This window comes from Rhododendron vialii, chromosome 4a (genome assembly GCF_030253575.1).
Source record: "Rhododendron vialii isolate Sample 1 chromosome 4a, ASM3025357v1".
In the NCBI taxonomy this organism is placed as follows: Eukaryota; Viridiplantae; Streptophyta; class Magnoliopsida; order Ericales; family Ericaceae; genus Rhododendron; species Rhododendron vialii.
The window spans coordinates 1,072,941-1,088,786 of record NC_080560.1 but is presented as its reverse complement, the minus strand read 5'-3'; the positions used below and the strand labels follow the sequence as shown (position 1 = coordinate 1,088,786).

The 15,846-nt window shown below is 38.6% G+C and overlaps 2 protein-coding genes across 4 annotated transcripts in view; one reads left to right on the top strand and one right to left on the bottom strand.

Annotated features, from left to right (window-relative positions):
- Positions 1–891: 891 nt before the first annotated feature.
- The window catches only part of LOC131321912 (farnesyl pyrophosphate synthase), a 30,063-nt gene continuing 15,108 nt past the window's right edge, over positions 892–15,846 (top strand). Inside the window, exons 1-12 of one of the 3 annotated variants that reach the window (XM_058352926.1) lie at positions 892–1,145; positions 2,772–2,796; positions 2,969–3,081; positions 3,215–3,301; positions 3,425–3,541; positions 3,628–3,716; positions 3,812–3,863; positions 4,600–4,695; positions 4,982–5,026; positions 5,226–5,315; positions 5,394–5,465; positions 5,967–6,331. In XM_058352926.1, coding sequence (XP_058208909.1) covers positions 1,035–1,145; positions 2,772–2,796; positions 2,969–3,081; positions 3,215–3,301; positions 3,425–3,541; positions 3,628–3,716; positions 3,812–3,863; positions 4,600–4,695; positions 4,982–5,026; positions 5,226–5,315; positions 5,394–5,465; positions 5,967–6,095 — 1,026 coding nt within the window. In that variant the 5' untranslated portion in view covers positions 892–1,034 and the 3' untranslated portion in view covers positions 6,096–6,331. Of the gene's footprint in view, positions 1,146–2,771; positions 2,797–2,968; positions 3,082–3,214; positions 3,302–3,424; positions 3,542–3,627; positions 3,717–3,811; positions 3,864–4,599; positions 4,696–4,981; positions 5,027–5,225; positions 5,316–5,393; positions 6,332–15,846 lie in introns of those variants that run through there. The other 2 variants (XM_058352925.1, XM_058352927.1) reach the window with 2 other exon arrangements.
- Positions 7,137–15,772, bottom strand: LOC131321907 (uncharacterized). The gene is made up of 10 exons (XM_058352921.1): positions 15,535–15,772; positions 14,014–14,106; positions 13,331–13,455; positions 11,247–11,971; positions 9,844–11,111; positions 9,306–9,385; positions 9,094–9,189; positions 8,941–9,014; positions 8,139–8,271; positions 7,137–7,480 (listed from the first exon to the last, which is right to left on the bottom strand). The coding sequence occupies exons 1-10, from the start codon at positions 15,617–15,619 to the stop codon at positions 7,397–7,399; spliced, it is 2,763 nt and encodes a 920-aa protein (XP_058208904.1). The 5' UTR covers positions 15,620–15,772; the 3' UTR covers positions 7,137–7,396.

Genomic DNA, 15,846 nt, shown 5'->3' with positions numbered 1-15,846 from the left:
GAGCGGGCAAACCTCCAATAGCTCCGAAAGGGTCGACAGCACGTGGAAGGTTTGAACCTGAAAACTGAAGAATGACTAAAGCCGTAAGTTCCAAGCGTTCACCACCAAGGCCACTTGGAATTTTCTCATATAATTTTTTAGTAAGTACAATTTTCGCGCTCACTTCTGATATTCGCTCTACGCCAATGTTGTCAAATCTCGTATCGTACCGGGTGATACGTATTGTACCAACAACAAAACGGTGCACATACCTAGGTGTTTCGTACCGCCCAAAATATCGATCTGTACTGCTCGACACCTGGTATACCAACCTATCGTACCGAGCGATACGTACTGTACCGACAACAAAATCGGTGCACATACCTAGGTGTTTCGTACCGCCCAAAATATAGACCTGTACTGCTCGACACCTGACATACCAGCCTGTACCGGTTGATTTCAGGCTTGTACCAAAATCTCGACTAATACAAAAAAAAAAAGTGTTTATTTTCTCTTGCTAATAAAACCTCTAATTTTAAGATAATTCAAAAAACTTTTAGTCTATAATATATTCATCATCTTAATTTATAATTAGGACTAATGTTGAGGTATATCAAAGTGGTAGAATTATTTTTATTTCAATATTTTTGGTTATTCCTGAATACATTAAAAATATATGATCAGTTTGAACCGGCATCGAGATATACATCGATTTCATTATGTTCCGTCCCAATAGAGAATACAGTACACTTGTGCAGGATTGACAACTTTGCTCTACGTTTCTGCTCTCTGCTGTCGCAAATTTAAGGCATAATTCGAGGTGCTTTTAAATTATAGCTTTTACACGTACGCTCACACTCACGCACGAGCCATATGATATGAATAGCCACTCCCTATTTCCGCTATTGTTTATATAAAGTACACCTATCTCTCTCTCTCTCTCTCTCTCTCTGCACCAATCAGCACTCTCCCTCCCTCTCTTTCTTTCTCTCTCCCTCCCACAAGTGTTCCAGGATTTGCATCCACTCTCTCTCTCTCCTCTCTCTGTGGGGAAAATGAGCGATCTCAAGTCCAAATTCCTGGAAGTGTACAACGTTCTGAAATCGGAGCTGCTCCATGACCCTGCTTTCGACTTCACCGATAACTCCCGTCAATGGGTCGACCGAGTAAGGCCTATATACATCTCATGCCTGTATCTACACATTCATCACTTCTCTCTCGCTCGCTCTCTCTCTCTCTCTCTCTCTCTCTCTGTTAATTCAATGTTTTAATTTTTGGGGAGTGCTTCGGAAATAATTCAATGTTTTAACTGCATATAGTATGAATTAGCCGAAGTTAAATTACATTAATTTTAGCCTTCTGGGTTGAATTTGGAGATGGGTTGTTTCGAATGATTGGATCTCTCTCTCTCTCTCTCTCTCAATTTTTTTCACGTGTTCATGTTAATATATTTTTTAATCTCTTTCTGTTTGTATGAAAATTCAATGGTTTAACTGCATATGTGCATTAGTCGGGTTAAATAACATTTTCCTTAGCCATTTGGGTTAAATTTGGAGATAGATTGTTTCGAAATATTGGATCTTGGAATGTCAATAAGTTTTTTTTCTCTTGGTTTTTGCGTTTAATTGAGCTTTAGGATAGTGATTTCCGGGAACTATTAGGCTTAGCCAAAAAAAAAATTCAATTTTCTGTGCTTATCAAAAAAAAAGAAAGAAAGAAAGAAAGAAAAATTCAATTCTCAGAGCAGAAAGATGAGGACTTTGATTCATAGTACTGTAACTGCATCTGACGTTTTGCAGGGAAAAAAAAAAAAGGTGAAAAAATATTTTTCTGAATTTAAATCTTCATAAACGTGGATCTGTGACTTTTCTCTTTTTTTATCAGAGCATGCAACAATAGAGTTTAAAAATCTTAAATCTCATGATTTTGGATATTTCTCTCTCTCTAATAAATTCCCAGTTCAACAGACAAAATATCATTTGGTCAAAAAACAAACAAAATATCATGGGTTCATTGCACTTTACTGTAAAAGAAGTGGGGGAAAAAGAGATGGGGGTACTACTGCAAGGGGAAGAAAAGAGATGGAGGTTCTACTGCAATTGCAAACACTACTACTACTAGAGTGTGTCTATTGTGACAAATTGTTTGCTTGCTTACACGCTTCATGCTTGTCACATGGAAATTGATATAGGCGTATTGCCACATAAAATATCCGTCAGAATTTTCCTTTTGGCATGGGAATTTAGTTAATGGTTACAAGAATGAGCTTCCATATTAGATGTTTGGGTCTCTTGAAGGCCAGCTGCAAGAAATCTCCAACGAATCTACTTGGCTTGTTTGTTTTGATTTGTGTGCATGCAGCTTTGCGTTGGCATTTGTTTCGAGTTCTTCCATAAATATCTTGGACATTTGCGTTGAGGGGGCGTGCAGTAGTGGACTCTTTAGGCCCCATATGTTTGACCAATATGAGCATTCGATTGGATTGTATATCCAAAGTGATCAAATATCTGGTGTTCGGTTAAATATTTACGAACCGGATTAAACCTGCTCTGGAAATATAATCAGTAATCACACGAAGTGTGTATAATACCATGGGCATGTGGTATTATTAATTCCTTCAGTTTTGATCCGGTGCATTATATATTCAGCAGGATTATATATGCTTCACTGTTAGTCCTGTTAAACGAACAGGCCCTTAGGATTTAAGATACAAAGCATCCTATGAATTTCGTTGTAATTTATCCTAGGAATTAGTTTGTGTTCTAATTGTTCTCTGTTTTGTTTTGTTGCAGATGCTGGACTACAATGTACCTGGAGGTTAGAACTAAAGAATTACATCAGTTTCTATTACGATTTTCTGCTTCATTTCCGCAACGTGGTTATGCAAAAACAAAAAGCCAAGGGGAATTTATTTAGATTACGATGAATAATTAGATGATATTTTTGGGTATTATATTAGTTTAAGAGGTCTGCTTGGTTTGTCATGCAGGAAAGTTGAACCGAGGCCTCTCTGTTATTGACAGCTACAAGTTGCTCAAAGGAGAGGAATTAACTGATGAAGAAGTTTTTCTTGCATGTGCACTTGGGTGGTGCGTTGAATGGGTATGGCTCCATAATATCTTTCCATTTATGACAAGACCGGCTTTTCTTTGTTCATATTTTTCTGTAATTTCGAACTCTTGCGAAGTTTAATTTTATGCTGCATCGCATTGAACACTTGCAATGATTCTTGCAGCTTCAAGCATATTTTCTTGTTCTTGATGATATGATGGACAACTCCCATACACGCCGAGGTCAGCCATGTTGGTTCAGAGTGCCAAAGGTGTGTGTCTGTATATCGAGAAATTATGTTTCCCTTTCGTGTATTTCCTTAATCCTAACTAACATGGTTGTAATATTTATTTCTAATGGAATAAGATATGAAATTCTGAATTTCTTGTTATAGGTTGGTTTGATCGCTGCAAATGACGGCATAGTACTCCGCAATCATATCCCAAGAATTCTCAAAAAGCATTTCAAAGGAAAGCCTTATTATGTGGAACTGCTGGATCTATTCAATGAGGTTGGATTGTCTTTGCTTAGAAGAGGACGGATTGAGTTGTCATTTGTATAGAGTACTTGTAATTTATCATGACCATGTTTGTGCAGGTAGAATTTCAAACAGCCTGTGGCCAAATGATAGATTTGATCACCACGATTGAAGGAGAGAAAGATTTGGCAAAATATTCAATTCCTCTGTAAGTGAGAATCCTTAACAATTTTACTTCTTCTGAATTTGGTTTTCTACCTGATAAAATATTCACTTTGTAATGACAATTGTGGTTTCGTGCAGTCACCATCGGATTGTTCAGTACAAAACTGCTTACTACTCATTTTACCTGCCAGTGAGTGAATATTCTTTTCCTTGTGGTTTCTATATGACACTTAAATATGGGAGGATTAGCCTTCCTTCCCTAGTCATTTTTGCCTTAAGTTTTCAATTACAAGTACCTTGTATGCACACACGGGACTTTGTTGTCTTGATTCTTTAAAGATTATTTCATCTTTTCACATTCTTGGATGAACTGCTTTACATTTGGGACTCTTTCTACCAATGACCATGTTTTCAAGAACTACATGGCCCAAGGATGGCCCAACAAGAATAGAACATACTAGTTTGATGCTTCTCCTACAATGCCCTAAGTAGGTTACATGGATTCTTTGTAAAGAATGAAGTAACCTTGTTGGCACTCGAGACTTGAGTGAGGATGCTGTCATCTGTCCGTCAGACGTTTTTAGTATAATAAATTTACTGCACAACTTCAGATGAAATTCTCATCTTATGCCTGAGATAAGCGACGATAACTTGTGAGTCTGTCACCGCAATTTCTCTTGGAAAATAGATTGAATGTATTGAGTAGTAGATTTGACAGGGTCCTAGTGTTCTGGACCTAAGGATTAGTAAGTCCAACACTTTTAGACATACCCAAGCATAACATGTGATATAGTTCAGTGTTTTCTGGGACCTCTCAAAGTTGTTAACCTCTAATCATTAAGTTTCTGGTTCTTAGTAAGTGTTTCTACTTCTGGGTTTCGTGAATCTACTTGACTATGACTGACATGCGGTTACCTGTGATCCAGGTGGCATGTGCATTGCTTATGGCAGGTGAGGATCTGGAAAAGCATACTGATGTAAAGAACATACTGGTTGAAATGGGAACCTATTTCCAAGTGCAGGCAAGTTTTACTGCATGGATAGTTGTGGTCATTTGTCACCAGAAATCACTAGAATCTGAAGTAAACTTGTAATATCTGAAGTGACCACAATACTCATTTGTCACCAGAAATCACTGGAATCTGAAGTTAACTTGAAATATCTGAAGTGACCACAGTACTTTTTCGAGATTTGAAGTTTCTCATTTTCCTCTGAAGTCTTCTTGTATTCAAAGAAAAAGATTGTAGTTCTTTTATTGATAATTTGCCTACTTATCTGTTAATCAATAATATTTTTCTATAATTGTAGGATGATTACCTGGATTGTTTCGGTCATCCTGATGTGATTGGTAAGGTAAGTTGCACTGTTTTTTATTTAGCACATGAGCAGGCTGTACCTAAGATAAGGGGATGTTTTCTATGTCAAGACTCGAATACTTGAGCTCTTAGTGAGGCACAAGAGTTCTGGCCAAGTGGGCCTAGACTAGTTGGTTCATTAGTTTGTTTTTCTGGAGAGCAAGAAATCTTACCTTGATTTTCTGCTTCATTTGCAGATTGGAACAGATATTGAAGACTACAAGTGCTCTTGGTTGGTCGTGAAAGCAATGGAACTTGCTAATGAGGAACAAAAGAAGTCGTTATACGTAAGGAAGTCGTATTGCTTTGGCCTATGCTGTAATAGCTTTTCATTGAGGTGATCTGTTACTTGTGCATGTTTGCAGGAGAACTATGGAAAAGACGATCCAGCCTGTGTAGCAAAAGTGAAGGAAATGTATAACACTCTCAATCTTCAGGTTTCTTGCATTCCGCCTTTTACTCTTTTCTCTGATTTTTGTTTGTGGAGCTTATACATAGGCTTCTGCTGTTTGGTATCACTTTTGCTTTCCGTTTTCTGTTTTCTGCTCTCATTCCCAGAAATCACAGAGAAACTTGTTTGATTAACAGTTCCTTCGAAAATTGTTTTCCAGAATTTTTTTGAAACCAGCCCATTTTTTAGAAAAAAATTGATAGATGTTCCTTCAAAATTTTGAAAACTACTCTTGCTAACCAAATTCATGCTTGATGAAAATGATGGATGTTTTTTTTTTTATCTCAAGCATAGTTTCTGTAAAGTATTCTGCAAAACCATATCTTAAATATCAACCCAAAAAGGCCAATTCAGTAATATGAAATACGATACTTTTGCATCATTATGTGCTTGTATGCTAGGAGATGGACCTGCATCATTTCATTCTCGATCTTCGATTGTCTTGTTCATTATCATTCATTGATCGCGTTATTCACTCTCGTTGTAGGGCGTATTCGAGGAGTATGAGAGCAAGAGTTATGAAAAGCTAATCAACTCCATTGAAGCTCATCCTAGCAAAGCTGTGCAATCAGTGCTGAAATCATTCTTGGGAAAGATTTATAAGAGGCAGAAGTAGGAGGCTTCACCAAGAAGACAAACGTCGGATAAAAACCTACCTGATTTGTATTCTTAGTTTCCTTAAGGAGGAAAATATGTTGTTTGTATTTTTACGAGAAGTCAGATTTCCTGCTTTTGCTTCCGATTCCCCGTCCCCCTCCCCCTCTGCGGCAGCAGACATTATATTGAACTGCTATATTTTTTGTTAGTTGGGATCTGAGGATTTAATAATTTTAAATATATCTTTCTTGTGTCTGCAAGGGTTTCAATGGTATCTCTCATTTCTGTATGGATTTTTGTTGCTTACCAGTTGATAGTTTGCATGATTCCCATAATGCTTCGGCTATGTTAGCTTTTGAATTGTGAAACCATAAAACAAAAACAAGAGAGAGAGAGAGAGAGAGAAGGACAACACGAATAACATTTGATAGTTCACATGTTTCTTTTCTTTTTCATTTTTGAGCAACAAGAAAATGCAGATATATTGAAACATGAAGAGGTTACATGGCCAAATGGCTCTACAGGAATACAACGAAAAATAAACATATAGAACCTTTAAAAACCAGCAACAGAAGTCAAACGAGTTTACTTAAAACTGAATTTTGTGTAGGTAGATCCGCATCAAAGTGAAATACAATGATTCCAAATAAACACCACCCTTTGTACTATATATAATTCAGTTTTCTGTTCTAGTTTCAAAAGCCATCTATAAATGAACCTTTTATGTAGTTGACAAATTTGAACAAAAAATCTCTTCATTTCAACCCAAACAGAGCATTCTGCTCCCCATACAATACTAGCAACGGAAGAGCTTACAATCCCACAATTACATGGCCAAAACAAAAGGTCACTGACCTAGCTCTGCAGCACCATGGCTTTTTACTGCATTTTCCTGTTTCGATATGTTCAGCAAATATGCCAAAGTTTATACACATATTGCACTCTCGCGTGCCAATTCATTTTTTGTTAACCCACTTTTATCAACACGACTAGTGGACTTGAGGCTCCAAAAGAATGAGACGGCCGATGTAATTGGACACTCCCAAATAACAGTGTGAAGCATAAAAAATGACAACAAACTAGAGTGTTTAACTGATAGCTCAAAAAGAATAAGGCATTAGCCAATTACATTTGGAAACTAAACAAAACTGGAGACAGATGAAGAAACAGGACGAGAGAGAGAGAGAGAGAGAGAGAGAGAGAGAGAGAGAGAGAGAGAGAGAGAGAGAGAGAGAATATGGATGGGGCGTGGGGGTTACATATACAATTCCAAAATTAAAAACCTAAAGCAGTCGGTCCCCTCAAAATCTATTAAACTTCTCATTTTGTAGGTCTTGTCCACGTCGTTTCCGAAGTGACGGTATTTCCATAATAGAATTGCTTTGAGGATTCATCCCAGTACGCCTGAAAGACATCAGGAAAAGATAACAGGCATGAGAAAAACTTGGATGGGAAACGACTCGTAACCAAGATCAATACACACGCACAAATATAAGCATGTACAAAATTCTTGCCTGCTTGTAAATTAAGATCAAAATCAGCAAGCGCAAGGAAACACCATAATACAAGAGGGAAATATAGTGCTTCTAGAATAAGCCACGACACCATCAGCATCGCTAACATACAATTCTTAAAAACTTCAGCACCAGTGGAGGTTCCATTGGCTACATCGATCACATTAGCTAGAGAGGGAAATCGAAGCAAGGTATAGAGCTGTTGAGTTGTTTGCAGATGCTCTCAATTTTCATATTAGAAACTCGGGATCTAAGCCTACTCAAAAGTCAAATCATAACTCATAAATCATTTATGCTTAGGGCCGCTTGTCTCTGCTTGTCTGGCCCACCCTTGCATTTGAACAGAACAATTTTAAAGGCCTTGGCTTTATCTGGCCTGACCATCTACACCAATGTCCCACACGTCATTCTTAAAATCTGCCAGCATGCCATAGTTTAGTTTAACCAGTGCCAGCATGCCAAAGTTTAGTTTAACCAGTTTCAAATTACCATTCTGTATTGGCTTAGATTAAAGAGAGAGACTTCTTATACTGTAGAAGATTCGATACCTGCCATCCCGAAGGGAGATCTCTTGAAACTTCGTTCAGATTAGGCTGCTGGTTTCCATCAGTAGGAGACCCTGATGAATTCTGTACAGCTTCACGTTTCAATTGAGCTCTCTTCCGCTTCACCCGTTCACGCCTGAGTAATCAAATATCCAATCGACAAATAAGATAAGTATGATCATCAAAAAACCTAAAAAGAGGACAGCATGTGTGTGAGGTACAGAGAATGGAATCAGACAAAAAAAAAGCAGCAGAATGGCATCAATAAATTATTTAGCAAAAAAGGAAACAGCAAGAAAACAAAACACTCCATTTTGGCAACCACCTTTCAGCCCCAGATGAAAGTAGATGTTTTTTTTATCCTACACTAAAACAGCCATCAAGAAGCAGGCCGGCAGCCATGCACCTTTTACAGGCCAATGAACCCTGTTACCCTATAGAAGTGAACCAGTATAGATAAGATCTAAATGATCATTATCATTTACACAAGAGGCGTGCTTGCATGTGCGTATGTTTGTGTGTTGAATGCGTGCTTGCATGTGTGTATGTATGTGTTTGCATGCATGGTTCCGACAGAGAGAAGAGAGAGTTGAAAAGATTAGCAACAGACATGCAGAAATTAAACAAACAAACTTCCTATGCAGTGTCCATCAAACCCAATGTTTTCAGTTATACACAAAAATAAGCATTGAGCAGAATCATTGCAGCTTCAAAGCACCATTTTACTACAGGTATACAACAAGGTATCCTCAACTTTAGATTCAGATTATTATTGTCATTGCAAGATAGGTATAAGATTCCATACCAATCACCACCCAGAGGCTGGAAATTAGCATTAACTTTGGCCTCTCCACTGGAGATTTGCTGTGCACGCCATTCCTGCAAATTAAAAGGGAGTTAAGGCACCAGAAGCAGCTATCATAAACATTATCCAAAAGAAACAAAAACTCATTTCCACCTCTATTTCTCGCTGTCGCTTCTTCTCTATCATCTCATACGTATTTTCAGGTTCGTCTTCCTCGTCCTCATGCAACTCCTCTTTGGCTGCCTTCCACTATTAGACGAATTAATTTGAGTACTAAGTTAAATCAAAATGCTGTATACATGCACGTCCACAATAGAAATGCACCTCTTAAGCTCATAATGTAACATAATGAACAAATGGCTTACCTTGTCCACCAAGCTGGAGACCTTCTTATTTGACTTCAATGTGGATACTGCAGCAACTGTTCGTTTTTTGCTGCGCAAAACTGAGCAAAAAGAAAATAACATATGAGTAAATTAAAAATACCTTCAACCAAAACAGAAGCTTGTATACAACATACCATCGTTCGTGTAAGTGAATTGCATAAGATAGAGAGGACGAGGAGGGGGCACCAAGACACAATTCTATATTAATCAAGGTTGTAAGCAGCAAAGAATCAAACAGAATCTGGAGAAGGTGAGCTGTTGTCATCTCATGAGCAACTAAAATCATTACATGAAACAAGTTCGCTTAACCAACCGAATAAAATACAAAAAGGTGAATTCATGAGGTGAACTTTTTCCCTTACTTTACCATTATAACTCGCAACTACTAATTTTCGACAGAATATATGAAAAGGTAAACCATACAGCACATTTAAGCAAGTAAAGACTCCCAAGATCATGTCAAAGCAGCAGTAAGAGGAGGTTGTGCATGCCACAATAGTTAGATTTGAAACCTTACCTTTAGACTGAGCATTAGTGGCAGTTGATTTAGACTGAGCATGAGCGGTAGATGATGCAGAAGCAGTGTCTACCACTGAAACGGTCACTGGAGCTTGGATGGTAGCCACGGTTAAAGGAACATCCACTAATGCCTTTTCAGCAGTACCATTAGCTACAGAAACACCAACCTCGGTATTCGATAACAAAGTACTGAACGCTTCTGCATGTGAATCCACAGATCTGATTTGACCAGAACCAAAGGCTTCATGATCTGATTCACTGTACAACACTGAAGATTGTGCACCGCTTGCTACTGGTGCAGGGAGGACCACTCCATCTTGAAGGTCATAATACACAACGGGCTCAACAGGGTTAACTACAGCAGGAGCAGCACCAGGATATGTGCTGGGCAATGCTTCAAAATAAAGTGGTGGATGGGACACAGGAACATTAGGGGTTGGGTATTCTGTGCTTGATTGACCATAATACTGATAATTAGAACCTGGGTAGGAAAAACTGTATTGTTCCGTATAAGAGAGCGGTTGTACTGTTTCCATATAAGTTGACTGTGGTGGTGGATATGAAGGTTCAGAAGGGTCATCAGGTGGGGGTGGGGGAACGAGCTCGTTATCAGGAGGCGGGGGAGGGATCCAATCCTCTTCGGGAGGGGGCGGAATAGTAAAAGCTTCTGGTGGCACAAAAGATTCTTGAATCGGTTGTTCTACTGGAGCACAACATACGGCCGCTAATGAATCACTGGCAATTAAACCACTTGCTGGAACTTCATCTTCAACTTCCATGTCGACATCCATATCCACGTCTTCCGCATTCTGGGGAGTTAATTCAGATAGTTGTGTAGCTTCATCAACTCCACTGGTCCCTTCAGAACCACTATCTGAGTGTGATGCAGGATAGTCAATTGCATCAGCACAGAAAACATTACCACTGGAAGCTTCATGTTTTGAATCTTTCAGGACAGATGACAAGACATCGACATCAGCAGAAGCAGAACAGACTACTTTTCTTTCTTTTCCATCAGCTTCAATCTCATCCCCCTCTAATCCCCTAGATTTATGGGGTAATTCAGCTTCAAGTGTTTGGCGATAGTTAAAGATTTGGGAAACTTGATTGTCAATGGCACTTTCCAGCTCTTTAAGCTGCCTCTCACAGTGCACCCAGAAAGGTAGCAATGATGATCCAAAAGGCATAAGGGACTTGATATCAGAAAGCCTAATCTCAACTTCCAAAACATACTTTGATATCCAGTCACGTCCTTGCACGTGGGTCCTGGAACCGAAACATATCGATTATCAGCAGAAAGTAAAAAGAATTTACAAAAATAATGACAAAATTTTAATTACAGGAAAATTTCTACATGCATCAAAGACATTCCGCAATAGGAGATGAAGCAGAAGTCTTTACCGTTCTAATGATCTTAATCTGTCCAACAAATTTTCACCGTCCTTCAACACTGAAGAACCAAGATCGTTTTCTGTGTCATACTCTTCATCAACCATTGGATTGCAAGGGAACTTCTCAGAATCAGCACATGTGCCAGCCCCATTGCTCAAGAGCACATCACCCGAGTCACTTTGGTTGGCATCATTACCCAGCCTTTTCTCTTCTAACCCTTCAACTTCATTTGGATTACTCTGCTCTGCAATCTGGGCCCCAGTTTCATATGTTTGTTGAGTCTCATGAATTATGCTGCCAGCCTGACCTATATCTATAGAACAATCCAATTCCACACCTTCGGTATTAGGAGCAGTTTTCTGCTCACCTGTCAATTCTGTTCCCTGAGCCAACACATCAGGCACAACCCATGAAGTTTCCCCAGTGACCGTGTTCCAGTAGTAATACTGACCGCTCTCTTCATGCAACACTACCTTCCAACTTGAACTCAGATTGCCAGTCAATTGTTCATCAGTTCCTGGAACAGAGGTTTCTTCCGTTGAAACCACCTCTTTATAAATGTCAGTGGCAACAGCAGAATCAATTTCTCTACCCTCAAGGTCCTCCGGAATCTGCAAAGCATCCAGTGAAATAGCGCATGTTTCTAAGTCATGTGGTTTATCCTTTTCAGCATCAAGTTCCGTAATTGGACAGTTTTCCACATCCTCAGTTTCCGCACTGGTAGGTTCCTTTACCTATTTCATTTGAAATTTGTAACCAAAATTAGAATGTGAAACACATATTCCGAACGTAGCTAGCCGGAAAGAATACAAACCCTTCAAATTAACAACAGAACTTGGAATTATACTGATAAATTCAGGCATTACCAGCTGAGAAAAACCAGTGTCCGCTGCAGATGAAGCACAAAGATATCTTGACATAGAACAAATATGAGTTCACACGTGAAAACCACAGCTTGTAACATTCTAGAAATGAATAATAGACCGAACTTAAGAAAGACATCTAGAATAAAGCCTAGAGATTCCGAATTTAAAAATCCCAGCTTAACTTTCTTGGTTCAAGCTCAGGACAATTGGTCTGTCTGTTGCTTAAGTTTTTTTAGAAATTATATTTTGTACCAATGCTTAGGTTCTTGAAATTGCAAGCTCTCTCAGATCTTTGAGTACCTTGCTCAAGCTGATCCTTACAGAATATATTCAAGTAGTTTCAGGGTCGGATCATATACAAAGAAGCCTGGAATGGACTACCAGAAATTAGAATAGCACTTCCGTTGGATGACAGCAGTGTAATGGTGTTACGGTAATCTGATTTACTGATTGAAGTACCCACGTACTTATAGGCGCAAAGGAAAAGATTACAAGCGTATCCTATTCCAATATGGTGATGTTTGCCCGCTACCTCTTCCGTTACAGCCCTTATGTTGCTGTGTCACTATCGCCCACATGACTCATCGAGATGCATCATCGGTCTCATTGTTTCATAACTTTGCTTGGCACTTGTTTCATAACCTACTCATTTGAAGCTTGAAACCTCAAAGAGGAATAGATGTCACAATACAATATGATTTCATAGTAGAACATGTGTAACCACGAATATTCATGTGTTATGTATAGTATCATACCAACTATAATTGCATTCATTTTACGAATCATTTACTTCAAAACATCAACACAAAATTGATGAATGATTTCATTGATCATATTTCTGGCAGTCACAATGTAAATATGCATCACAAACGCGGAAATTGTTAGAAATAAGGTCAGAATATGCTTGCCAATTATTATTTTTAGCATTTGCTAGTGCCTCAAAATTCACAAGTTGTCTGCTGGATTTTCCACCAATTCTTCGATGCTCCCCATACCCATTACACAACTAGGACTGTGACGACAAATGATAACGCAATTGGAAGTATTCACTAACTGACCACAAGAAGAAAAAACCAACATCATGCTTATTAAGGAGAATAAGTTGCTTAAACCTCCAATTTATGATTCATGCAGCATAAAACCATGCTCACAAGTAGTATATGGCATGGAAAATAAACCTTGCTCCCCAACAGCCGAGTGAGCAAATATGTGTAATCTAGAAATCACCTGTTCATTGTTATCAACAATGGAATTCTCCTCAGTGGCATGGTCAAGTCTTTTGCTTGATTCCTCATCTAGCTCGTCATCACTGTATTGCCCAAGTAACAACAAAGGATTCTCTGGTTGCTTACCTGAAATAAAAAATACTAACTTGTCAAATGCCTTAAAAACCATCAAAAGAATCCTACCTAGCAACAAACAACATATCTCGGCAAAAGAAAATATACATCCTACAGGGAATATTTTGTAATACAGCAGTAGCCGTGGAAGTGCGGGAAAAAAAAAAAAAACAAAAGAAACGATCAAAAGTTCGGCAGTCCCAATTTTCTGAACAACTCGTCAGAGGCACCTGTTAGAAAATAATTCATGATTAATGAAGCATAATAATACAAATAAAGCAAGAGACATACGAACCGCGAAGGAAACTATTCCTGCCGAAATCTCCAAACCGCCGATGCCGCGTAAAAGGGCATATCAGGTCGGGAGTTTCATTCAATAATTCAGGACGTTATCTGATGACCAATTGAATGTTCCCAAGACCACGGGCCCCCTACATTCTGAAAACGAATTTCTTTGTGGAGCAAACAATATGTCTTGTACAAAGTATAATTTTCCACCAAAATAAGGCAGTGCACATCAAGTCCTCTCTACATAGATCAGTCCTTTTGAAGAAAACTGACGGAACCCACCTGAAGATGATGGTGAATCGGGTGACCCAGCAAGATGACTCGGATCCATGTCCATGCCAAGTTCATCCTGGGCAGATGAACCACCAGATTCTCCTGAAAAGTAAAACCAAAATATCTGATCAAAATGCAGTCAATCATACACTTGGCACTGATTCTGATAAGTTCCAGCCTATAAACATCATTAGTACCAAAAAAGGTGAACCTGGTGTTGTTATTTCCTGCTGGATAATAACTACTGACTAAGTAAAATATCAAAACACTCACCACAACGTAGAGACAAAAAAGTACATAAACAATAAACTCTCCATTTGGTGCCAATAGAAGGCCTCAGTACGTTAAAGAGAACGAAACCAAACGAAACTTGTGTCCTAATCAATTGGCATCAGCTAAATGAATCCTTTTCCACATTTTTTGCTTCGTCAAGGTCCTCAAGGGCTACGTTCTAATAAAGTGATATCCTTTTCCACCTCAACATCTCGAGCCAATTGGCAATTTAAACCTTCACCTCCCTGAATTAACAGAAATCTCATCGCTTTTTTTTTTTTTTACTATTGAATCTATTAGTCTTCGTTATACACAACCAACCACCTTAGCCTATTTTCTCTCACGTTCTATTGGAGCTACCCATACTAATTCTTGAATGTTTTCATTGCTACAATCTACCCTACTGTCCTAGTGTCACCACATATTTACATGAACACCCTCTTTCCCTCAGCTGCCAAACGTTTTGTTGCCATATCAATTTTGGCCTTATAACTGCTGGTTGACCTTGTATATGTGGTACAAAATTCTCTCAATTTTGTAGGCACCGGGCCCATCCAAAATTTTAACTACATAAAAAGGAAAAACCAAACCGAACCGAATCGAACCTTATATCCCAATCAATTGGGGTTCGCTACATGAATCATTTTTCTCCATTGAGCTCTGTCAAGGGCCACTTGTTCACTCAAACCTATTAGACTTATATCTTTGCACACAACAACATCTAATGTCAATTTAGATCTTCCCCTCCCCATAGCGTTATCTAATGTCAATTTAGGTCTTCCCCTCCCCATAGCGTTACCACCCAAAGCTATCATATCTGCTCTCTTAATTACTGCATCTTCAGGTCTACGGTAGACATGCCCAAACCACCTACCATCTCACGATAAGAGTGAAAATTTAAATTCCTCCCAATTTCCTTACGATTTCAGCGAGCAAATAATACTAATCAAACAAACAGCCAAAACGTAACCCTTGCAGAACAGAATAAAAAAATTATAAATATTAGTGCAGAAACAGCAACATCGGTAAATTCCTTTTATCTCCTCGTAATTTCAGCAGGAAAATCATGCCAATCAAACAAACAGCCAAACATAACCCTTGAGAACATAACAAATTCATAAACATAGGTGCAGAAAACGCGATATCGATAAAAATCATTTAATTTCCTCGTAATTTCAGTGAGTAAAGTCGTACCAATCAAACAAATAAAATAAAAAAATCAATCTATGTTGGTTGCAAAAGTTTCGAATTGCATACCAGAGGGTTCCGCGAAGAGATCGAGCTTAACTCTACGACCGGCGCCAACCTTGGCTGCGAGTCGACGCTCCTTTCTCTTACCCATCGAATGATTAATCTGAAGAAGATTAATTGAAGATCGAAGTAGAATTTAATTCGATAGAATTTTTTTGAACTGGTCTCAGGTCCTCTAGGGTTTTATATGAGTCGGGAAATAGAAGCCGAAATTGGAATCGTATTCCTCCAGGAAAATTGGGCGTCTTGAATAGCCACTTCGCTTATTTTTTGTTTTTATACAATTTTTTTGGCATTGATTAATTTTGCGCGTAAAAT

Coding starts and splice junctions, on each gene's coding strand:
- LOC131321907 (XM_058352921.1), bottom strand. CDS start 15,619: ATGGGTAAGAGAAAGGAGCGTCGACTCGCAGCCAAGGTTGGCGCCGGT. Junction 9,386..9,843: donor CACTAATGCTCAGTCTAAAG/GTAAGGTTTCAA, acceptor CTTTTTGCTCAG/TTTTGCGCAGCAAAAAACGA. Junction 9,190..9,305: donor TCTCCAGCTTGGTGGACAAG/GTAAGCCATTTG, acceptor TTCGTCTAATAG/TGGAAGGCAGCCAAAGAGGA.